The sequence below is a fragment of the Manihot esculenta genome, chromosome 8 (assembly GCF_001659605.2).
Source record: "Manihot esculenta cultivar AM560-2 chromosome 8, M.esculenta_v8, whole genome shotgun sequence".
In the NCBI taxonomy this organism is placed as follows: domain Eukaryota; kingdom Viridiplantae; phylum Streptophyta; class Magnoliopsida; order Malpighiales; family Euphorbiaceae; genus Manihot; species Manihot esculenta.
The window spans coordinates 40,183,093-40,208,634 of NC_035168.2; the positions used below are offsets into that span (position 1 = coordinate 40,183,093).

General features: G+C 36.1%; 5 protein-coding genes across 5 annotated transcripts; 3 read left to right on the forward strand and 2 right to left on the reverse strand.

The window, feature by feature from the left end:
- The first annotated feature begins 553 nt into the window (after positions 1–553).
- Positions 554–1,216, forward strand: LOC110621622. The gene has a single exon (XM_021765887.1). It carries the CDS (start codon positions 554–556, stop codon positions 1,214–1,216), a length of 663 nt encoding a protein of 220 aa, XP_021621579.1.
- A 720-nt stretch (positions 1,217–1,936) lies between these two features.
- On the forward strand, positions 1,937–2,551 carry LOC110621623. The gene has a single exon (XM_021765888.1). It carries the CDS (start codon positions 1,937–1,939, stop codon positions 2,549–2,551), a length of 615 nt encoding a protein of 204 aa, XP_021621580.1.
- Positions 2,552–3,616: 1,065 nt separating this feature from the next.
- On the reverse strand, positions 3,617–5,520 carry LOC122724342 (F-box protein SKIP5-like; the record flags this gene model as incomplete). The annotated part of the gene is made up of 3 exons (XM_043958887.1): positions 3,617–4,062; positions 4,587–4,645; positions 5,233–5,520. Coding segments are annotated over 3 exons (696 nt in total), but the record flags the coding sequence as incomplete, so codon positions are not given.
- A 3,941-nt stretch (positions 5,521–9,461) lies between these two features.
- LOC110620546 (cyclin-dependent protein kinase inhibitor SMR11) lies at positions 9,462–11,296 on the reverse strand. The gene is made up of 2 exons (XM_021764335.2): positions 11,031–11,296; positions 9,462–10,509 (listed from the first exon to the last, which is right to left on the reverse strand). Exon 2 carries the CDS (start codon positions 10,502–10,504, stop codon positions 9,800–9,802), a length of 705 nt encoding a protein of 234 aa, XP_021620027.1. The 5' UTR covers positions 10,505–10,509; positions 11,031–11,296; the 3' UTR covers positions 9,462–9,799.
- Positions 11,297–18,470: 7,174 nt separating this feature from the next.
- On the forward strand, positions 18,471–19,500 carry LOC110620505 (probable calcium-binding protein CML43). The gene has a single exon (XM_021764273.2). It carries the CDS (start codon positions 18,653–18,655, stop codon positions 19,244–19,246), a length of 594 nt encoding a protein of 197 aa, XP_021619965.1. The 5' UTR covers positions 18,471–18,652; the 3' UTR covers positions 19,247–19,500.
- Positions 19,501–25,542: the final 6,042 nt, after the last annotated feature.

The following is a 25,542-nucleotide window of genomic DNA, read 5'->3' on the forward strand; positions in this document are numbered from 1 at the left end:
GATTTTTTAAAGAAAATTCTCAGTAAAACACTTTGAATTGTATCAAGTAAAAATATTTATAAAAAAAAAATTCAAACCGAAAGCCTAACTTTTTACTAATCCTCCCAGCAGATTGGATGCTTTTCTCTAACTATCTTTGTACTTCTGATGCTTCCAGTTTCAGACAATTATCACCATCTTCCTAAGAAGTGGCTTGTTGTGCACAAGACAACTCGTGACCATTTACTGACAGGCAGCGTTAACCCATTCTAAACACAACAACTTTAAGTCTGCTCAAGACTTGCCAACTCCAGGTCCTGGTCCATGAAGAAATCGAACCAACACGCTTTCAAGATTCAACTCATGACGCCTGCAAAACTGTATTATACTATAATAATATCTTCCACACCACCCAATTAATAAATTAAGCCCACCAAGTCAAAGGGCAGCACATATTTATAGCCTAGACTCGGAGGGTTCGGTGAATAGCAGCCCCACCGCCCTCAAGAGCTCGAAGTTGTTCTGTGAAAGGATCAAGAGAACGGAATCACACTGAAGGGCCTGAGAAGATACGATGCAGAAGACGGAGGAAACCGCTTTGAACCCATCAAAGGTAGCAAAAGATACGAGAGATGCCGAAGCTCAAACTCCACCCAAACCCAAGAGCAAACACAGGCGTAGAAACATTTGCCTTGGGGTGACAGCCGCCGTCATCGTGGTTTTCGTTCTGGTGGTGGTCATCTTAGCATTTACAGTGTTCAAAGCCAAAGAACCCTCCACCACCGTCGACTCAATCACTCTGAATAACCTCCGTGTGTCTTTAGACTCCGCCAGGATGGGAGTCAATCTAAATATGACGTTGGACGTGGATCTCACCGTTACGAATCCAAACAAGGTGGGCTTCAAGTACAAAAACGGTTCTGCTTTGTTGGACTATAAAGGTGAAGTTTTTGGGGAAGTTCCAATTCCCGCCGGAAAGATTGGAGCCGATGATACCAAACCCATGAATGTAACAGTTACGGTGATGGCTGATCGCTTGCTATCCAATTCCCAATTATATACAGAAGTTTTATCGGGTGTCATGACTGTGAGCACGGTGATAAAGATTTCTGGAAAAGTGTTGATTTTTAACATATTTAAAGTGAGTGCAGACACGACAACCACCTGCGATATTACTGTCTTTATTTCCAATTCTACGGTTGGAGATCAGAACTGCAAGTACAAGGCAAAGCTGTAGAACAAGTTCATATTTTTGCGTATTTTAAGATTATTAATTAATTATACTATGGCACAGGTTAGGGCCAGCCATTTAGCTTAATTCTTGAAACATGAGTCTGGTAGAGATTTTCTTGTTCATGAGATGATTCTGTATTAGTAAAGTAATATAACACATTACTGTATAATTTAATAATTGTATTTCTAATTTTGTTATCTTAATTAATCTTTTAATTTCCGGTTACATTGAATTTTTTTTTTTCTGATATTGACGCAATTCTTGTATCTCGTGTGCTTTTGACGAAAATTTAGGATCCAAATGCATTTCTTTCACAATAAAACATTCTCAAATTACTCGCCTCACGTTTAGCATTGTTGTCTAAATAATTATCGAGAAAAACATGATCTTTAAATATATTAATTAAAATTATTTTAGACAATTTATTATAAAAAAAATTATAATATCAAATAATTAATTATTTTCATTTTTAAAGAATGTTTTAATTTGTATATGAAATTCATAAAACCCCCCAGTGACCATGAGCATGACCATTATCAATGCTCTTTAAACGCCAGTATTAGAGGAGTTAGCTATCTTTGTATCCGACCCATCGGCGCATTTATGGCTTCCACTTAGCCTCTCCCAACAATTCCTGACCTTGTAATTCTATACTAACTGCTTCCTTTCTCTTCCCTTCCCTCAAACAACAAGTTTATGCCACTCTCATTTTAAATCTCAGCAATGATAGAAACTGGTGATCATCAACTACCTACGCCACGGTGGCACAGCCATCGCTGCCGCATCGTTGGAGGAACGATTCTCGGCTTCTTATTGCTCCTATTCTTAATCATTCTTATTCTAGCATTGTCAGTGTTCAAGGCTAGAGCAGTTCATGTCCATCTTCTCTCGGCTTCCCTCGGCAGCGTCTCCCCTCGTATCTCTTCTTTCCCAATTTTCAACGTTGTACTCAATCTCACCCTTAATCTCACGCTTCTTGTCGACAACCCAAATTACGCCAGCTTCAGGCATGGCCCTGGAAAGAGTTTGCTTCTGTACCAAGGCAGCCAGATGGGAGAAGCCAACATAGACCCTGGTTTGATACCCAGCATGGGGGATGTGACGATTCCTTGCAGGCTTACTGTAGAAGGGAATGAGTTATCATCAAACCTTAAAAGCTTGCTCAATGATATATTGGCTGGACAGCTTGTAATGGAAACACGAACAACGATTCCTGGTCGAATTACTTTTCTGGGGATATTCAAGAAGCATGCCGTCGCTAATTCTGCATGTAAGTTTACTTTTGTTTTTCCTGACGCGAAGATTCAAAGACGGGAGTGCAAGAATAAGGCCGAGTAATGATAGCAAATTTCACAAAGAGCTACATGTATGTGATTTTGGTTGAAGAATACATAACTGCAGGTTTTAGATCCCAGCTAGTTTTGCTTCTCGGCATTGTTAATTACCACCAATTAAGTCTTCAATTAAGAATTGTTAATATTTCCTGTTTAAGGCCGATCTGATTTTTGGTTTCAGAATTATTGAGTTTTCTTAGAAAATCCAGCTCCATTTGTCTTGTACGGTTGCGCAGAGATGCTGAATTGAATGATCTTCACCTCAACACATACAAATTCTTGCACACATATGACCACATTTTTTTTTTGGATTCATCTAATATTATTTCAAATGCTGGAGATTAAAGATGGAATACTTATATAAAATTTTATGCAAAATTAATCCATATATACATATAATCAGTGCATTATAGAACTTTATTCTCATATGAAGTTGAATGCATGACAGCCATACCATTTAGTTTTTGCTACGCCCAGCATGTTTCTATAGCTGCGGAATTGCAAATCTGCCGGTGAAAGTTGAAAATGCATTAAAAACGCCGATCATTTTTTCTATAACATTGGTTGTTTAACGGATCGAGGTGAGGTAGTAATTCTATGCACTACAAGAATTTTGATGTTTACCAACGGATATTTCCGTTGGTAAACATTGAAAATCCGTTGGTGATCAATATCACTAACGGATCACCAACGGATTCATTCCGTCTGCAAAATCCTCGTTGGTAAATTATTCACCAACGGAAATTTCTACCCGTTGGTGACACCAACGGATCACCAACGGAATTTTCCGTTGGTGACACTGACGGAACACCAACGGAAATTTCCGTTGGTGACAGTGACGGAACACCAACGGAAATTTCCGATGGTGACACTAACGGATCACCTACGGAAATTTCCGTTGGTAATCCGTTGGTGATCCATAAAATTGAAAACCCGTTTATTTTTATACATTATTATGTGTTCCCGGTAACGTTACTTGGCCTCCTAAACCTGGCAATCAATAACTATGAAGATAAACTCTGATTTGTAGACATCAAAGTAACTCCTGGTTATTCTTAAAACCCTGAAATTATCTTGAATGAAAGCATTTATATTCAGAATCAATTCAACAATGAGAATAAATAAAAAGCTAGGTTCATTATGTTACAGGCTAGCTTGAGATGTCATCAGTTATCTTCTACATCAAACCAGAAATAAACACAAGTTCGAGAACAGATGACTCGAACTCGCTGCAAAGCCAGCTTCCCACTTGTAACAACAGCCTTGGAACCCCCTTCTATCCGAGTTTGAGAAACAGAAACACCATCACAACTAGTCTTCACAGAGGAGGAGAAAATCTCACTCCCCCCAGCTGTAGTCACGATTGGGCATGAGAGATAGTCCAAAGGGTTTGACTCACATTGAAGGATGCAGCCATCTATAGTTAGCCTTCCACTTCTATGAAGCAAGCAACAACCAAGCTCTGCCTTCACTGTTAGGTTCGCCAATTTGCAAGTGGACAGGAACTCCAATGCACTGCAAAAACAATAACAACAGTACCAATTATGTCTTGTGATGGAAATTAAAGGATAGTGACCTGTAAGAGTCTACTCTAAGATGTTGGAGAACGAAATTTTGCAGTGAAGAGCTAGGCATGGAAATCTGTAAATCTTTATCAGTCTGATAAACCAAGCAGCAGACAACCACATCTCAATTACTCAAGAATTGCATGCATGTCAGAGCCTTAATATTGATATTTAAGGTAATAGGATGATATTGAATGGGTACTTTTGTGATAGCTACTAACTATGATAATAACTAATTTCAACATGTTTTATGATGCTATAACAGGCACAATAAGCATGAAAGATATTGCTCATAGCATAAGGTCAAGAATGCAGGAAGTATCATCCTTCACTATTGGTATACTGGAATAAATGCATCATCCCTAAACTCCAGTTCATGGTCACTTACATGCAATGTACGGATTGTCCTAGTTAAACTGAAATCCAATGAGATACAAGATAAGGGCAAAGCAATGCAATTGTCGTCCTGCATACCTGTCTGAACCTCGGGAACACAAGAGTGTTGTTTCATCAGGAGCCTCACCTCCACCAATCTGAACAAAGTAAGTTGAGATAAACAGTGAACAGGTGGAAGAATTAATAACTCCAGAAGTTAACTTTTACTTTGCTTTACGAAATCAAAGAACAAGATTTGAAGTGCACATGCAGGTGCATTTCCAATTGTGCACCTGCTGGTGCACTTGCGAAGTGCACCAGCAGGTGCAATTTCAAAATGCACCTGCTGGTGCACTACGCAAGTGCACCAGCAGGTGCATTTCCAATTGTGCACCTGCTGGTGCACTTGCGAAGTGCACCAGCAGGTGCAATTTCAAAATGCACCTGCTGGTGCACTTGCGTAGTGCACCAGCAGGTGCATTTCCAATTGTGCACCTGCAGGTGCACTTCGCAAGTGCAGTGCACCAGCAGGTGCAATGTCAAAATGCAAGGAAAAAAAAAAGGGCTTGAAAAAAAAATCTATGATGGGAACGGCTTGAGCAAAGAAATTAAACAAGCATAAATGTATCATAAAATTAACAAGCAAAAAATTAACAAGCAAAAAATTAAACAAGCAAAAAATTACAAAAAATCTAAGAAATTTGAAATCGTGGAGTGGGAAATTCGACGGTGGATGGCGGCGAACCTTTTGATGGCGGTGGACATTGGATGAACAGGGCAGTGAACGGCCGAGAGGTTGGACCCAAGTTCCGATTTCAGTGAGCCCGTGGATATTGATGCTGAGAATAAGCTCCGTTGTCGACGGTCGATGGCGGCGAACCGTTGATGGCCGCGAACCGTTGATGGCGGCGGACGATGGATGCACTTGGCAGTGAACGACGGAAAGGTTGGAGGCAACTTCAGATTTCAGTGATTTTGATTTTAAGGAATTAGGGATTTCATTTAAGGACGTGACCTGATCAGGACCAGCGAATCAAAGAGAGGCGAGCTGCAGAAACATGTGCAGCTCGGGATCTGCAGCAGATCAGCAGAACATGAAGCGGGCCGCAGAATGAACCAACGGCGTGTGTCAAACCTATGTTTCTTGATTAACGTTCCTTGAGCTCCGTCTGTCGTGGACGGTGACCGGCGAGAGGAGGTGGTGCCTCTGGCGGGAGGTGAGCAGCAGCCTGATGGAGTACGGAGGCGACGGCGGTGTGGAAATCAGTGAGAGAATAGGAATGGCTGAATGGTTCATCAATAAGCAAACACACGATTTAGGAATTCACTCGTGGGTTGTATATTTGGCTCCACAATTCACTAACGGAAAGCTTAGTCCGTTAGTGAAAAAACGAAATAAATAATAAATTTACTATTTCACCCACGGATTTCTAACGGTAAAAGATCCGTTAATATTTTTTTAACGGATCACTGACGGATAATTCATCCGTTAGTGGAGAATATATTTCAAATAGTCCGTAGGTGAATCCGTTAGTGTCACTAACGGACTTTAATCCGTTGGTGAAGTCCGTTAGTGATCTCCTCCATTTTTGTAGTGTATGGGCTTTTTGTCAATTTAGTTGTAGAAAATTTTATAATTTTTTGGGTTTAGGGTCGAGAAAAAATTATTTGTGGATTTAGAATTGGATCGTCAGGCGTCAGACTATTATTTTTTGTTTTAATTTTTAAAAATGGCCTGACGTCACCCTAGGCCATGATTTTTTTATTTTTTTAATTATTAAAATATTATAATTATATTAATTAATTAATATATTATTTTTATATTATATTAATTTAATAATTATATTTATATTATATTTTTATTATAATAAATTTTTTATAATATATTTTATTAATTTTAATATATTTTTATAATAATATTATAATTAAATAATACTAATTATAAATTTATTTACCTGTTATTAAATATATATAAAAAATATTGAATTAAATAATTAATAAAAAATTAATTAATTAATTAATATAAATATTTAAAATTATAAAAATTAAATTTATTTTTATTAAACTGCTTTGTGCAGTAATACATAACTACAGAATAATATTAATTTATAATAATATATATAATTACATAATAATATTAATTTTATAACACTAAAATTATATAAAGTGAGTAACATTTTTAATTTAAATATTAATAATAAAATATATTAAATATTAATATATAAAATATATTAATATTTAGAATTATAAAATAAAATTATACTATTAATTAATTTATTTATTTCTCTTTGATAATTTATAATTCAATATTTTCATATAATATTTAATAACACAATAATATAATAATTTTAAATATTTTATACATATCGTTTATAATTTATCAAAATAAATAAATAAATTAAGTAATTAGTTTAATAAATAAATTAAGTAATTAGTTCAGTAAAGTGATTTTATATATGTTTAATAACATAACAGTAGATAATATTATAATTTTAAATATTTTTGTGTATAATCCCTTCAATATTCTTATATATTAAAAATATTTTTATAAAATATAATAACCGTTTATAATTAATTTTAATAATTTGTAGAGTTATAAAATAATATTATTATGTGATTAAAAAATTACTGTATTAATTTATTAAAATAATAAAAATTATACAATAGTATTGGATTATTTTTATATATTTAATCATAATAGTCTCATATTCAGAATAATGAGATTAACCCCTCTCCACGCCAGCGGCCATTTAATTCAGAATAATGAGATTAACCCCTCGCCACGCTAGCGGCCATTTAATTCCTTCGGCGTGTATGCGGGGACAAGACTGTGAAATGATTGGACCTGTTGTACTTCTTCAAGTCACATCATCCTCGTGCTGGACCCTGACTTGCAAACGGCCCGATCTGTGTTCCCGTGTCTGGATCAAAACCGAAGATGCTGAATTGACTAAATGAAGTGAGCTTTTAAAATCTTGGGCGTATTTTACTTTTTTAGGTTTAGCATTTTCTAGAGTGAAATAAGCCCAATAGTTAGCAAATCATATAATAATATATTTCATAATTCTCTCAAATATTAGGACATTAATATTATTGTGTGATTATGTACTACTGTATAATAGCAGTCCAATAAAAATAAATTTAATTTTTATAATTTTAAATATTTATGTACTCACAAATTTAATCTAGTGGTAAATGTATTCGAATAAATTTTTTTATTAATAATTTAATTCCGTATTCTTATATATATATATATATTTAATAATAGATAAATAAATTTATAATTAGTATTATTTAATTATAATATTATTATAAAAACATATTAAAATTAATAAAATATATTATAAAAAATTTATTATAAAAAAATATAATATAAATATAATTATTAAATTAATATAATATAAAAATAATATATTAATTAATTAATATAATTATAATATTTTGATAAATAAAAATAAAAATAAATAATGGCCTGCACCTCTCTCACTGACGCCAGATCATTTTTAAAAATTAAAAAAAAAAAAAAATAATGATCGCGTCATTCTAAATGGACCAGGTCCTGACGCTTATCAAATTAATTAATTAATTTTTTATTAATTATTTAATTTAGTATTTTTTTTATATATATTTAATAACAGATAAATAAATTTATAATTAGTATTATTTAATTATAATATTATTATAAAAATATATTAAAATTAATAAAATATATTATAAAAAATTTATTATAATAAAAAATATAATATAAATATAATTATTAAATTAATATAATATAAAAATAATATATTAATTAATTAATATAATTATAATATTTTAATAAATAAAAAATAAAAATAAATAATGGCATGCAACTCTCTAAATGATGCCAGACATTAAAAAAAATAAATAAATAATAGTTTGATGTTATTTTAAATGGGTTAGATTCTGACGCTTATCAAATTAATTAATTAATTTTTTTATTAATTATTTAATTTAATATTTTTTATATATATTTAATAACAGGTGAATAAATTTATAATTAGTATTATTTAATTATAATATTATTATAAAAATAGATTAAAATTAATAAAATTTATTATAATAAAAAATATAATATAAATATAATTATTAAATTAATATAATATAAAAATAATATATTAATTAATTAATATAATTATAATATTTTAATAATTAAAAAAATAAAAAAATTATGACCTGACGCCACTCTAAGTGGCGTCAGGCCATTTTTAAAAATTAAAAAATAAATAAATAATGGTCTGGTGTCATTTAGAATGGCGCCAGATCCTGACGCTTATCAAATAGGCGCCAGATCCTCTTTTCTTTGCCATGAAATACCACCTCTTAAGCATAATATGGTATCACCAGCACACTTAGTTGACAATTAGAGAGTCACTGCTATGAAATACTGATCAGAAAGACACCTAGCAGGATAAAAAAATTGGGTCTAATTTTTAATCTGAGACTTTGAGGACATGCATCTATGTATGCTCGACATTGAACGGTTCCATTACACAATGAATTTCTTGGCTTGCTTTGTCAATATATTGCCTAGCAGGAAAAGAAAAATAAAAAGAACATAACAGAGTATCACCATTATGCCCTCTACCAAGTTTCTACATAGAAAGGGAAGGCTTCATATTCATTCTGCAACCAGTGTTGTCTTTGGATAGATGGTTTAGGGGGCACATAGATTGTTCAAGTTGCAGAAGAAATAAGCAAGGGGCTTCTCTTACTCCACAGTACACCATTTGCTAGTGCAGCTGTCTCCAGAGTAGACTTCAAAATTATTTCTTCCATGAGAAGGTGCTTTACATTATGGGTGTAAAGCATATAACTTCAACCTCATATCAGATTGATGCTAATAATTGACAGACTAATATTTTTATCAAGAGTGTTGAATTAATTAAAGTGTAATATAATAAATGCACAAATACATATGCAAATATTTTATTCGGTTTGAACACTATGCCACCAGACAGAAAGGAAGAAATTCATATTCACGAATGTACAAGCTAACATAATAATTACACAACATGCACATAAACAAAGAACTCTTGTTGCTGACTAAGAAAAGAAACACTAGATAATTTCCAAGGATATAAAGCATCAAACATTCCTATACAATGCTACTACTACACTGTAATCTAGGTCAGACAGCAGTTTTCCCTGTCTAAATTAAATCTCTAATAACCAGAAGTTAAGCTTATGAGGCACAAAAGTTAGGGCTTTTCTCTAACACATAATGAACACTTGCAAAATTAGTTGGCAGTGTAGTGTCACGTTCTCAGTTGCACAGAGAATATCCAATACCGTTAGAATTCAAGTTTTCTGCATAATCCCAAATCAATAATCCTTGATTTACCAGTTGGTTTCAAAGGAGCACCAGGGCAAGTTTCTGCAATTCCATTTAGTTGAGAAGCTGAGGGAGGTGTCCTGCAAGAATCAGAATCCCATTCCATATTTGATAGTTCAGCAAGAGCACTCTCTGTTTGCTTAGAAACAATAGCCTCCAGGAGATTCTCATATACTGATTTGAATATCTCCTCATCTGAAATGGACTCCATTCCATCACCAGGACTTTCATGATCCAAACCTTTGAGAGAAGATCCAAAGTGAAGTCTTCGTGCAACACTAATCCCTGCCTCATCAAAGTATTTCTTGGACTGGGGAGCCAAGACTTTATCATCAGGACCTGGAGCAAACGGGTCAAAAACACCATCCTTGGGGGTTTTCGGGCTGCTAAAATTATCATTATAGGGGAACTGGTCCTGATTTCTGTTGGTTTTGGAATCAAAGGTGAATAAAGTCGGCAGTTTTGTCACCACAGTGAGAGGAGAACTAGGCTCCAAAGCGAAATCCCCATTCTCTTTGTTTGCATCAGGAGTGATTGGCCCAAGAGATGGCTCAACCTTTGCCTTATTAGCTTCTTCACTACAGGTTTCATCCAAACTTTCTGTGAACTTCTGCGATAAATCTTGGCTCTTCCCCATTTTATCCGTACAAATCTCAGAACCCATGTGACCTATCGACCAGAACAAAAATTGGATAAGAAAGATAATGAAACGAAAGATAAATGGAGAGAAGCAATCGATCACAGCTATTAGCAAACCTATTTCAAAAATGTTTTTTAAACGCGAAAACTACCAATACCAACTAAACCGTAATTCACCAAACAGTAAACACACACTAAAATCAGTTGCTATGTGGTGAAGAAAACGAATAAATCAATCCAATGGAAATGCGTAGAGTCCTGCATTTAGGGATTTTTTCAAGTCTAAACCAAATAGAAAACACGAAAGTTGGTATGCTTGGCACAAGAAAACTAGATACGCCAATTAAAAGCACAACACAAATGCAAGCAATTGATTCGGCCACAGACATAAAGAGAGTAGGGAGATAGAACCCTAAAATCGATAACGGAAGTACAAAACTTTCGTCACAAAACTAACAGAGTAGCTAAACCTTGCAATGCCAATTCCAAAAGAACCGGAGAAATTTAAAAATAAATAAATAAACAAACAAAAAGATTGAACGAGAGCTCACCTGAGTTATCGGAAGTCCTGGTGGAACTTGCAGTGGCGGCGGCGACGGGGACAGCGGGGGAACAAAGGAGATTAGAGATAAAAAAAAATGAATAAAACGGCAGCGTATATAACGAATATTCAAAGTTGAGCTAATTTTCAGGAATTAGGGTTTTGAAATTGCAACTGCTGAAGCTGAACTGAATGGGAGGTCACATGACATGATGAGATCTATCCATCTGAGTTCGTGTCTAAATTTTGTCTGGGCGCTCTTGTCGCCCGCGCAATTGAAAAATTAATATATTTATACCTATATTCTGTCCAATAAAAAAATTATATATATATAAAATAAAAAATTTCAGCTTAGATATTGGCGGTATGAAATAAAACATTCTCATTTTCAATTTTTTTTGTTTTTTAACAATGCACTTGGATTGCATTTCAACTGGGCCCTAGGCATATCCACAATCTCCTAATTTGGAAAGCCGCCCAAACACGAGGAACCCAACCGACCTCCAAGTTCTGGCCAACCAAGAGCAGTCTCCAGAGGTGGTGGAGCGACTCTCACTAGCATCTCATTCTTATTTAGCCCGAGGGAAGTCAAGCATCGAGTCACTTTATCGACAACTCTTCGGAGGGCCCACCATCCATTCATGTATGAACCTCCCTTGAGCGAAATTATCGGTCCCACTCTTGAACTATAGCTTTCACCAGATTTGAAAGAACACCCTCTTTCTACCTCAATGGGGGAGACAAAAGAAAACAGCAAGAAACATAAGAAACCAAACCATGGCCAACATTCGGAGTAGATGAGGGAAAACAAGCCGGAAGTGGCCCTATACAACCCATTTAGGTGTTGAATTGGGAATTGTCTCCGCCGAAATAGTTTTACAGTAAGTTTGTTTTAACTTTCTAATTTAATAAAGAAATTTTTAGATAAATTCAACCTATCCTATTGTAAATCTAAAAGATAATTGAGATAAATTCAATTTATTTTTTTTATAAATAGTTTTAATTATTTATATCTTAAAAATATATTATATAATAGAACGAATTCAGATAAATATTTTTTATTTTAATATACCAATGTGATACTCCAGCATTCTCCTTCATGAATTATGCCCATATTTGAAAATCTAAAATATGCGAAAATGACAGCCAATGTAATGAAGGATAATTGTAATTGCATTATTCAAAATTAATGTGCGTGGCCAACCTTGCTTTTCATCATAGAGCATTAATTTTCTTTATTTTATTTGTTATTCACCTGTGTGAGGCTGCAATGTTCTATATCTTATATTGAAATCATTAGAACTTGTGATGCCGCCGTCTATGATACAGACGTCTCTCTAATATGAAATTAATATAAATATATGATTGTTTAAGTTCTTAAAAACACATTTTGCTAAAATTTACATAATTTTAATATGGGTATGGCATGAATATTTTTATTTTATTCTGATATTAATAAAATTTAATTTGTATGGAGAAAAATATAATATTTTATTTTATTTAAAGGAGTCTAATAAAATTATGTTTATATAAAAAAATTTAATTTTTAAAGTATAAAAATAAATATTATTAAATAAAAAAATAAAATATTTAAATTCAAAATTATACTAAATTTTTATACGAAAAGAAAGTAATATATTAAATTAAGTAATAATTTAAATATATATATATATATATATATAATCAAAGTGACATATATAAAAAAAGTTGCTTGATAATCAATTAACTTTCCCTATCATGTTCATTCTTCAAACTCCATGCCTGTTCTCAAAAGCATTCAAAAGGCATATTTGCAGCCCCATAGTGTTAGAATTAGCCTTAGTATTCTAGAACTAATTAGAACACGAAATAATCAACCAATTACAACAAGACAGATATTAAAACTTTAAGGCTGAGTCAAAGTTGGATAAAGTTTTATTAACAATAAATATTTTTTTATTTTTGAAATATTAATTCTTTTTAAAAATAATAATTATTTTTTAGTTTTATTTGCAAATGAATTTCAAAAATTATATAAATCAATTAATAATTTAAATTACTTAAATACATAATTAACATTCAAATTGTAGTTGAAATAATAAATTGGTCATGCAATTTTCAGATTTTTTTTTTCACACAAAAGTGTTACAGTGTATGTATACTCATTAAATAAGAATTTATAAATTTAAAGTTAAATATAAATATGTCGTAAATTTAAATAAAGTATTATTTTTATTATTTAAATTTGTATATCCAAACACGTATCGGCGCTTCTTAGCAACCTAACGTATCCGCAACTTGAAAGTCTTCACACCAATGGGAAAAAAAAAAAAAAAAAAAAAAAAAAGAAAGTCTTCACACTGAGAACTTTCTATAAAAACATAAAAACTTTTTGAACTTTACCATAAATATTTTCTTTATTTTTGTGTATATATTCACATCCAATTTATTTTTTATTGTGATTTCTAACAACCAAATCTCAAACAGTATCTTCAAATATATTTATCTTGAACAAATCATTTATTAAAAAATTCAATTAATTTTCATATAGTTTTGCATTAATTATCTTTTATTTTTTTAAATGAAAAACAAACTAAATATATTCATGAGAAAAATAAAAATTGTATTAAATTAAATTAAATTCTTAAAAGAATTTTAATTCTAAATTCAGGAATATATTGAGTGAGTAATAAAATCTCATTTGTATAAAGAGAAACGCAATGTTGACTGGAATAATTGAGTGGAGTTAGTGGTGCACACGGTTTATTTCTTTTTTCTTTTTAGCATATTTCTCCAAAATATTGGGCGAATTAATAATGTAAAGAAATATTATTATTAATTAATAATAAAGTGGTAAACAAGTTGCTAATAATTAATTAACTTTTCCCATCATATTCACTTTTCAGAATCTGATTCCAAAAGCATTCAAAGGGTATGTTTGCAGCCACACAGTCATAGAATTAGCCTTAATATTCTAGAACTAATTAGAACATGAAATAATCAACCAATTACAACAGAGTTCTATATTAAAAGTTTAAGGTTGAATGAACGTAAATTCAACGTTATTCATCTATCAAAAATTCAATTCAATTTTTTTTAATTTCAAAAATATATTTATATATTTATTTAAAAAAATCTTAAATGATTTCAACAAGCATATTTAAAATTATGAGTCAAACGAATGGTATATAAAGATTTAAATTTTATATAAAATTTAAGAAAAAATTATTATTTAATTGATCTTATATTTTTTAAAAATATATTAAAATATTCTTAACGGTTTAAATATTTACTATTAATTTTTAAATTAATTTTAACCGTTAAATATTATAAAAAACTTAAAATGACAGTGATACAGTGAAACTAATTAGTAAATTTTTAAAAAATTTAAAAAATTAATTAATAAATTTTTTAAAATTATAAAGATTAGATAGTAAAATATTTAATGAAAAATTAATAAAAAAATTAATTAATAAATTTTTTAAATTATATTTTTTTTAAGATCGAAAGATTAATTAGTGAATTTTTTAATATTATAAAAATAAAATAGTAATTTTTTAGAAAATTTAATTAATATTTTATATAAATGTTGTAGTTGAAATTACCGTGTTGACGGTGTGATTTTCGCAGATCAGGTACTTTATAGCGCGGACGTGTTCAGCAACTTGAAAGTCTTCGCGCTAAGAACTTTATATAAAAACATTAAAACTTTTTGAACTTTACCATCAAAATTTTATTTATTTCTTTTGTATATATTCACACCAAATAGTACCAATTTATTTTTCTCATTTTAACTTTTTTATGAACATTCCTAATTTCATTTTACACAAAAACAATTTTATATCTTGATTTAAATCACAAAGAATACAAAATTAAAAAAAATAAAATAAAAATAAAAACATCCACCACTTCCCAACTTTTCAAATTCCAGTAACATGTGATAGTGATGTCTGAGATTCAATCAGGATCAAGTTCAGTGTATATTGGGTAAATTTAGTTTTTTTTTTTTAGTGACGTATAATCAATGTTTGACTCTAATACCGTTCTATTACATTCACGTTGTTTGTACATATAAGGTACTTTATCATTTTCTTTCATAAAGCGGCCATTTAATTTTATGCGATGCCATTGAAATACAATTTCAAACGTTATAAAGTCTTTTATTTCACGTGAACCAACAAATATATGGGGTTAAAGCCCTCTAAAACGGATTTTAGCCTAGTCCGGTCTACATGGATTGCGCCTGGACTTTTATAAGACATAAAGTCACACCTTGAACCCTGATTGGACTTAGGCTTAATCATTCTAGCATGGGCCTCACCTGAGCCCGAGCTTCTGGAGCCCGATTGTCATCAAGTGATGCGGAACTCAGGACCACCTCGTGATTAAAAACCCCATCACACAAATTGATAAAGAAAAAAGCATTGATATCTTCCAGAAGGTTATTCTACTATACTCTTAACCAATGAATGTGATTAAAAACATAGATAATGGAGCGTAGGTTGTTCTACCACACCTCTAACCAACCAATGTAATTAGAAATGTAGATAATCAAACGAAGGTTGCTCTACTACACCCTTAACCAACTAATATGATTAGAAACATAGATAATTAAGTGATTCCAACTTTGAGAATGTCACAAAAAATTCTTGATAAGTAACTAAGTATAGAGGAGATCCATATTAGAATACCACAAAGTTAAACCTCGATAAGTTGCTAATTAATGGAGAAAAACCAAATATTGTTCATAACATCATCTTTATTCATTGGCTCTTCCAAACCCTAATTCTATTATAAGAATATGTAATTACAATATTACATTAAATATCATTTTCCTAAATTATCTTGCAGAAATCTCCTTCCTAAATAACCTGCACGAATTTGATTTATAATATAGGCCAAATGAATTTAAAATAAATCTCACAAAATACTAAAATACCAAAACAATAAAATTAGCCTAAATGCAATTTGGTCATACATGCATTACGTGATTTAAAATTGTATTGTGTGCCCACATGTGTTGAAGAGTATGTTGCTTATTTTCTTATTCTTCCATACTTTCCAAATATAGTTCTCATCTCGTAAATTTTTAATTAAGCGATGGTAGCTTGATTTGTCATGATTTGGAATTTTCCATTTTAAATCTTTAAAATATCTTGTCATTTTCTTGCTCGTATAATCAAGTGCCCCTTTACTCGCTCATTAATTATTCCATAATTTATGAGGGGGTAAACTTTGAGATCCGATTATTACTGCGTGGCTCTAGGAGAGTTTTGTCAAAATGTCTTTTCCTTGTCTTCACTCATTTCAAACTTGTGCTCTTGCTTTTGTTCCTTACTCTGCCTCTTGCGCTACTTTCGCTATCTTGCTCCCTCTCTTCTCTGTAATCCCCGATTTTCCAATCCAAGATACATCATGATCCTCTCATGGATTCTATTAGAATTCTGAAGGTGGTTGGTCTAGTATCTTCTGTGTAACACCCCCTACCCGGTTATTTAATTAACCGAGCCGGAGACATCACATTTTATAACAGTTCTCTTATTTTTACTTTAATTTTATAACATGTAAACCATGGCTTTTTTTTTTTAAAACCGAAAATCCGGCAGAGTTTTCCCTGAAATATGGACTTAATTCCACCTGTGAATAGTAATATCACACTTCTATAAACTTCAACCTTAACCCCCAAACTTCTTTTAACATCAACACAATTTCAACTCAGATCAAACACTTCATAACCATTTCATTAATCTCAACACAAAAATTTATACTAGTAACCCATATTTATACCAAAATTAAAATAGTCAAATATATAGGATGTTACATTCTGTTACCCATTCATCCTTCTCACTATTTCCCCCGCGACTACTCTGACACCACCATCTTTAAAATTATGATTCCTTTGCACAATGAATTATTTTCCCCTATCTACCGCCGGTGGGCTTGATAGACACTCAGCATGGGCGTAACTTGGTCTTTTTCATGTAACAACACGAGTTCAGTCTTACTTTTCTATTTACCTCCTTTTTCATCGAGATCTTCCGTCACTTCAAAGTGACCCCTAAGATGTTATCACCTAATTCTATCCTATTTATGTATTGTTTTGAGTCTATCTACTCGTGCTAGGGTTTTGCCCCCTCCCTCGAGTTATTCTACACCTTCTTTCATTTGGTTAGATCTAACCATGTGTTCTACTACTTTAGCCCCCAAGGTGGATTATCAATATTCACCATATATAAGGATTCCATAAAGGGCTGGGCAGAATAGTTTGTTGTTATCAAGCTGAAGGAGACCTTGAGAGTGAAATGGGACATCGACCTCTCCTGGGGGGAGATTCCTTACGGCTGTAATGACTTCCCTAAGTTGACCCTAGTAGACCATATTTGCCTTCTCCGACCAACCTCTGTAAGAAAGAAATATGACGTCGAGAAGTGCATATTCATGTCTAACCTACGGGACTGCCGGAAAGCTGGTATTTTTTTATTTCTTCTCCTTTACGTTTTTCTTTTGTTATTTCGAGTTCTAACTGAATTGATATTTCTTTTTCAGCTTTCGACATGCCAATGGATACCATTAAGCTCCCTAAGAACTTCACTCTGTCTAGGGAGAGCATAAAGGAGACTCTATCCACCTTTAAGGCCAATAAGTCTATAGCTGATGTAACGAGGGAGGTTTTCCAGACTACAGCTCCCGCATCGTCAGCTCGTCACTCTACTCCTACTCCTACACCTTCTCTGGCTTTGGTGCCCATGTCAAGGGGCTCTCATTCAGCAACTTCTAGGATGTCAGTACCTCCTAAAGCGTTGGCTTCTTTCAAGGTTGCCCCTGCTCCAAAGGAAGTTCCTATGGAGCCTATTGTGGTCAGCGGGTCGACTGAGAGCAGTTTGACAGAGGGCTCCAGGAGCGCATCCTTCTATGCCCTTCTCTTTTATTTTTTTAGTGACGTGTAATTGTCGTTCGACTCTAGTACCATCCTGTCACATTCATGTTGGTTGTACGTATGAAGGTACTCTGTCCTTTTCTTTTATGAGATGGTCATTTAATTCCATGCGGCACCATTAGAACACAATCTCGAACATTATGGGGTTTGTTATTCCACGTGGGCCAACGAGTATATGAGATTAGAACCCTCTCAAACGGATTTTGGCCCAATCCGGCTTACTTGGACTGCGTCTAGATTTTTAGAAGATATATGATTACGCCTTGAATCCTAATTGGATCTAGGCTCAGTCATTCTAATATAGATCTTACCTGGACCCAGACATTTGAAGTCCGGCCATCAGATAGAAATAAATTTTAAAATGTTATAATTATTAATATATACTAGTTTTTATTTATATATTTGTTCAGACATGATCATAAAAAATTTTCACATAACAAATTTAAATATTATATTATATTAAAAAAATGCAAGTAGATAAATAAAAATTGATTGGCAATCGGCAAATGCGCAGAAGTCTGAACGTGGGAAAAAGTCGTGGATGGCTGGCCAAGTAGTCCCTCAAACCGCGCTAAACGCGTCTCTTCCATCATAATATAGCACTCAGAAAAATTTACGAACTTCACAAAAAAGTGAATGAGCTCAGATCCAATATCTACCCCTTTTCTTTCTTTTAATCCCTAATCCACTTCTCTTCTTGTGCCCAACTCCATCCTATGGAAGCACAAGCAGCATCATCGCTCTCCGACAAACCCAAGCCTTCCCTCTCCAGGAAGTCCTCCTCCTCCTCCTCCTTCCGCCTCCGTAGCCCTAGCCTCAATTCCCTCCGTCTCCGCCGCATTTTTGACCTCTTCGACAAGAATGGTGATGGAATGATCACAGTCGAGGACCTTAGCCAAGCGCTTAGCCTTCTTGGCCTCGATGCTGACTTCTCTGAGCTTGAATCTACCATCAGATTTCACATAAGGCCTGGCAATGATGGCCTTTTGTTTGAAGATTTTATGTCACTCCATCAATCGCTGGATGAAGTCTTCTTTAGCAACGAGGAGAACATTGAGGGCGGACAGGATGCGATGACGCAGGAAGAATCCGATCTATCGGAGGCTTTCAAGGTTTTTGATGAAGACGGCGATGGCTACATTTCTGCACATGAATTGCAAGTAGTGTTGAAGAAACTTGGGATGCCAGAAGCTAAGGAGATCGACAGAGTTGAGCAGATGATTTTCTCTGTTGATCGCAATCAAGATGGCCGTGTTGATTTCTTCGAATTTAAGGACATGATGCGTAGCGTTATCGTTCGCAGCTCTTAATTGAATCTCTCTCTCTCTCTCATTTTCTTTCTGCAACTTTTCTTTTTCTTTTTTTTGGTAGTGAGTAGGCGTGGAATGAAAATCCATTGATGTAGTGATGGTGCGCTTCATGCATGCATGTATATGTTAATCTATGATCGTGGAATGATCCATATATATATCTCTTCAGGTTTTGGATCTCCTTATATGTTAATCTATGAATTATCATATGAAATTGATAATTTTACATGAATTCAATTTAATTTATTTTTTTATTAATTTTATAAGCATTTATTTTAATTACTTTTAATGAAATTTATATGCTTTCTTCTTTCCCATAAACGTTAATTCAATCCAATATTAGTGGTGTTTGCATCTTGTTAAAATGCAATTTTGAAAAGTATTACCTAAAATTTTGGTACTTCTGCTATCGGTTTTTTCTAAATAAGGCATTTTTAGAGCAATTTACCATATTCAATTTGATTACATTTAGCATGGTTTGAAAAATAAATTGGGATTAGATTCCCAGAAAACTTATAAGGTGTAAAACTAATATATATGAATATTTGGATTGCAAATTATTTTAATGTGTAAATTAATCTCTTTATAACACGATTCCTTTTGTAAAAAAAAATTAAATTTATTTTAAAATGAAAACTTTTTATATTAGAAATTTGAATTCTTTCATTTTAAATTAAAAAAATAAATTGAATTAATTTATAATCGAAATACTTTTTCAAGCTAGCTAAAGAAAAGTAGATGTACAAGTGGGGAAATGAAAAAGGTAATTTGCATGGTTGATTTTAATTTGTTAAACAAACCTTCCACTTTTTCTTTTGTAATATCCTTATTTAGTCTCTATCTTGTCCCACCAAAACACTTTGGTCAATTCTCATTCAAATTATTTTAGTGATATAGTTGAGTCCACGATTTTAATTAAACCCTGATTAGAGTTAAATGAAAAGAGAACTAAAAATCAGTTAGTTTTGTAAGTTTGTAACTGATGACCGCCAGATTTTCCCACCCGGTCAGGGGCCAAACCCACGATAACGGCTCATCATCCGAAAGCCCACACATCCTCTGCACTAACTGGTTAGGCCCATTCGAGCCTTGATACCGGGCCCTTCTGAATTTCTCAACCAGGCCGGTCTCGCCTTCACTGCTCCTCGGGCCGATCCCCTTTGGGCCCAGCTTTGTTCTTATCTTCCGGTCCAGTCCGGAACCAGAAGGAAGATTCATCCATCTGCCTTATGGACCCATCTACACGCACACAGAGAGAATCAGAGGCCGTTACGCATGGGGCAGAGATCTGATTCCCTCGTACGTCCGTATCAACGTAGCAGGGATAGGTGGTCCAATGATATACGTTCTGTTAGCACGTCACTAGCAGACAAAAGGAAACATATAAAAGGAGAAATACTCTCCTCTATGTTTAAACTTTTTCCAGTTTCACAGAACCCATTGTAAAACCCTATTTCTCTGGATCTCAGATTATCAATTGGTGCCGTCTGTGGAAAACGAAGGAGATCTTTTCATCACCGGAGTTCCACTCTTACCAAAACCCACTGAGATCCACGATGGCTAATCACAATGAAAGCAACCTTAACATCCCAAATGACCTGAGCTTTGCCCAAGAGGGGCAGTAGTTCTCCTTTTCTAGCCCTACAACACTAAACAACCAAACACCCATTCCTCTTAATCCCTCGCCAAGCTTGGCAGGGAATGCTCCCACCGCTACCTTATCCAACCAGGACCTTCAAACCATGGCCCTCCAACTACAGAACACCGCCCACTGGTTGGGGCAGATAATGCAACAAAGGGGCCTCAACACCCCGATGAGTACACTCCCAGTGGTAGAAGAACCCCAAACCAATGAGCCCCAACCTGCCCCTGACCGCCTTCAAACCAGCAGCCATGGTACCGGAGAAAGGGGGAGAAGAGCCGGGGAAGAGGAAGAACCGGAGGCCCGAGTCCATGGAAAAAGGGTGAGGGAGATGATAGAGAATGATGAGGCTGACAACTATTCCGCCGGGATAACTAGGTAGACGAGAAGTGAAGCAGAGGAGGAGGAATACCACCTGGAGAAGAAACCCAGGTCGGAAAATGAGAATGTGGACCAAAAACTGCAGAAGTTGAGAGAGCAGCTCTTAGCCGAGCTGGGAAAGAAGGATCAGAGCCAAACCTCCCTACCCACTTCTTCACCTTTCTCGAAGTGGGTGCAGCAGGAGACTGTCCCTAAGAAGTTTATGATGCCATCAATGGCAGCTTATGATGGAGCTGGTAACCCGAGAGAGCATGTCATGAACTACAAGACCTTCATGGAGCTGCAAACTTTATCGAATGCCTTGATGTGCAAGGTATTCCCAACGACGCTCTCGGGGCCAGCGCGGGCGTGGTTCAACAGCCTTGAGACCGAAAGCATTGGAAGTTTTAGAGATCTGGCCACTCGCTTCATCAGCCGGTTCATTGCCGGAGTGCCAACAGATAGGAAGACGAGCTATCTAGAAACAGTAAGGCAGAGAAAGGATGAATCGCTTAGGGAGTATGTCGCTCATTTCAATACGGAGGCCCTGCAGATTCCCGAGCTCGATGAGGGAAGGGCGGTGGAGGCCATGCAAAAGGGGACGACCTCTGCCAAGTTCTTTGGTTCATTAAGCAGGAAGCCTCCGACCTCACTAGCCGAGCTGATGAAGAGGGCTGAGAAGTATATAAGGCAGGATGACGCCTTGGTGATAAGCCGATTCTCCAAGGGAGTGGCAGGTAAGGAGAAAGCCCCGGAGGAAAGGAGGCCGGAGAAGCACGAGAAGAAACATGGCAAAAGGCCTGAGCCCTACAGACAGCCCTGGGAGCGAAGGGACTAAAGACCTTTTCCTCCCCGGGTCTCAGAACAGAAGCCACTCCCTTCGTGGGTTCCGGAGAAGCCGACCCCACTTAATGCCTCTAGAGTCGAAGTGCTCATAGCTGTCCAAGACAAGGAATTCTTACAATGGCCCAAACCCCTGAAAGCGGAAGCCGACCAGCGAAATCCTGACAAATACTGTCAGTTCCATCGTACTCATGGCCACGACACCAATAACTGTTTCCAGTTGATCGCAGAAATCGAGAGGTTGATAAAAAGAGGACACCTGAAGAACTTCGTGAAGAAACCGGAAGGACAGAGACCTCAGCCCAATCCGGCAGTCCAAACGCCGAAAAGAACGGGGGTTAACCCTGTAAATGATGGGTCCAGTGGGACCATCAATATGATCGTAGGAGGCACAGGGTGTAACGATTCGAAAATCGGACCGCTACCGGCGCTAGGATCCAGGTCGGCTTAAGGCCGCCGGGACCCGTAGCAAGCCTGACATGCAACCTGTAAACCTGTTTAATCCCATACATGATCAACAACATACATAAAAATTAAAACTTTTCCTTTCATTCATACACCAAACTCAACCTGTGCATGCACTAAACATAATCATAATCATAACCATGACCCCTCTGTGGGATCTCATCAATGCCCCAATGGGCGATACAACATATGTTGAGTTGGTTTACATAAACATCTAAGATCATGTATTAAAGGGATACCTTACACATAGAGTCAAGCACAATCTCTAATCCTCAATATCATTACATACATTACTATTCATAACTTTACATCATTTTACAATTTATCATGTCCACACTCTATCTATTACAAACACATGGCTTCATTACTCTTGCAGACCTCCTGGTCTACCCTGTACCTGCAAACCTGGGGGTTAAGGGAGAGGGGTGAGCTACTAGAGCCCAGTGAGCAGAATAATAAAACATTCAAAACATATGATAACATGGAATGCATCACATCACAACTAATCACATCAAGGATGAATTTGTCACCAATAGCCCTCTACATAATCCAACTGTGCCAGAACGTAGAATGGGTCCTGGTCTTTCTCTTACATAGTGCCAGCGAACGTAGAATGGGTCCCACTGGTCTTACATTCCGTACCGTACATATCACATCGTCACATCATAGATCGAGGGCTATGGATCATCCAACATTCATCCACAACAACAACAGTAGAGTATGCAATGCAACATATTCGTGAATTCTAATGCAACAACCTAGTATATCTCATGGCATTAATGATGCGTGAATCATGCTAAAATGTCCATTTATTTGCTTTAAAAATGTAATGAGTTATTCCACTCACTTCTGGATAGCTTTGACCAGACACTGGGGTAGCTGACTCACTGCTGGGGTCCTCGGTTTCTCGGGTCCGAACCTACACAGGTAGACTCAAATGAGGGATCAAACATACATGAACATAACTCTAAACTACTCCCCAAAAACCCCCTAAAACATCATGAAACAATCATAGAAAAACATGCAAAGGAAGGCTGGACAGGGCACTTTCGGCGGCAGGTTCGGCGGCCGAAAATCCCTCCAGAGCCAAAAGTCAGGCAGGATCGGCGGCACCTTCGGCGGCCGAAACTCCCAGACAGAGACGAAACTCGTGCATGTTCGGCGGCACTTTCGGCGGCCGAAACTGCCCTCCAGAGACGAAAGTCCTCTTTCGGAGGCAGGCTTCGGCAGCCGAAAGGCTGGCCTCCCGGGTAGGTTCGGCGGCCGAAAGTCTTTCGGCTGCCGAACCTGGTTTCTGCCAAAGGGCAGAAACTTGGTTCCTCATGCACATTTGTCTCCCAAAAATAACCAAACATGCATTTTTCCTAAACATACATACTCAAGCATACAAGCTCCTAGGGGCTTCAAACCATCTTAAACCCCATCTACAACACATCAAGCATCCACATTGTTCAAAAGCATAATATAAACCCATAAACCTAACCATAAGCTAAACATGCATTCTACCCCATAGATCTACTTAAAACTTACTTAAAACATGCCATAAGCTCAAGATCGGCCCTTACCTCTTGAAGATCGAGAGGAGAACGACCCTAGCTCGGAAAATGGGAGAGAGAGAGTTCCTTGAACCTCCAAACTCCAAAACTTGCTCAAAAGTTCAAAACCTTCAAAACAAAGTTGCAAACTCATAAAAATCATGAAGAATGGAAGGAAGAAACTCAAGATCGGTGAGAGACGGCGGAGAGCTCACCTTGGCCGAAAATGGAGAGAAAAACTCGCCCGTTTTCGGCTAAGGGACCCCTTTATAGGTGGCTGGCCAGGCCACGTTCGGGAGCCGAAAGTGCCTCCGCATGCATGCCATGTTCGGCGGCCGAACATAAGGTTCGGCGGCCGAACCTGGACTTCCCTCACTTATGCTTTCGGGGGCCTAAGGCACACCCGAAGCGCATGCATGTTCGGCGGTCGAACCTGAGTTTTCCTCCAAGGTTGTTTTTATGCAAAAACTCATTTCCTTTTTACTTAAAATCATGAAATACATTAAAACATTTTAAGAAAACATGTTTCTACCCTACTAGAGGCTTCCGACATCCGAGATTCCACCAGACGGTAGGAATTCCGATACCGGAGTCTAGCCGGGTATTACACAGGGGGTCGAATGAGCCGAAGGGGGAAAAAGAGGAATAGAGAGGGAGAAAACAACAGTGTTGAGGTCATGCAAATTGTCGAACACTCTTCAACGACCATCACTTTCTCCTCGGAGGACGCTCAGGGTGTTCAGATGCCTCACGACGACGCCCTTGTCATTGAAGCTGTCATTCACAACTACCGGGTAAAGAAGATCTTGGTGGATGACGGAAGCAAGGTGAACCTGCTGCCTTACCGAGTCTTCCAGCAGATGGGAATTCCTGAAGAGCAACTGGTTCGGGACCAGGCCCAGATTAAATGGATTGGAGGAACACCAGTGACGGTGGAAGGGAAAGTAAAGCTAGCCCTTACTTTAGGAGAGGCACCAAGGACTCGCACCCATTATGCGGTGTTCCTGGTGGCTAAACTCCCCCTGAGCTACAACGCGATCCTGGGAAGACCTGTGCTGTTTGACTTTGAGGCCGTCACCAGTATCAGATATCTGGCGATGAAGTTCCCAACAGAAGCAGGGGTGGGAATAGTTCGGGGAAGCCAGGAGGAAGCAAGGGAAGTGTACCTAGCTACGGTGGCAGGGCCGAGCCCAACAGAGGAAAGGCTGGATTCAGAAGTCTTAGAGGTCAGGGACGAGAAAACAGAGGCCAGGACAGAGCCGGTGGGGGAACTGGAGATTTTTCCCTTATCAGAAGAAGAAACAGATAAAGTCTTTAGTCTCAACGCCGGCCTCACCAAAGAGCAGAAAATCGAGGTCATGGCCCTGATCCGCAGTCACGCGTCAAGCTTCTCCTGGAAACCTTATGACATGCTCAGAATTGATCCCGAGGTGATGACCCATAAGCTGAAT

Bases quoted from the DNA above. Each gene is read 5' to 3' on its own strand.
- LOC110621622 (XM_021765887.1), top strand. From the start codon at position 554: ATGCAGAAGACGGAGGAAACCGCTTTGAACCCATCAAAGGTAGCAAAA.
- LOC110621623 (XM_021765888.1), top strand. From the start codon at position 1,937: ATGATAGAAACTGGTGATCATCAACTACCTACGCCACGGTGGCACAGC.
- LOC110620546 (XM_021764335.2), bottom strand. From the start codon at position 10,504: ATGGGTTCTGAGATTTGTACGGATAAAATGGGGAAGAGCCAAGATTTA.
- LOC110620505 (XM_021764273.2), top strand. From the start codon at position 18,653: ATGGAAGCACAAGCAGCATCATCGCTCTCCGACAAACCCAAGCCTTCC.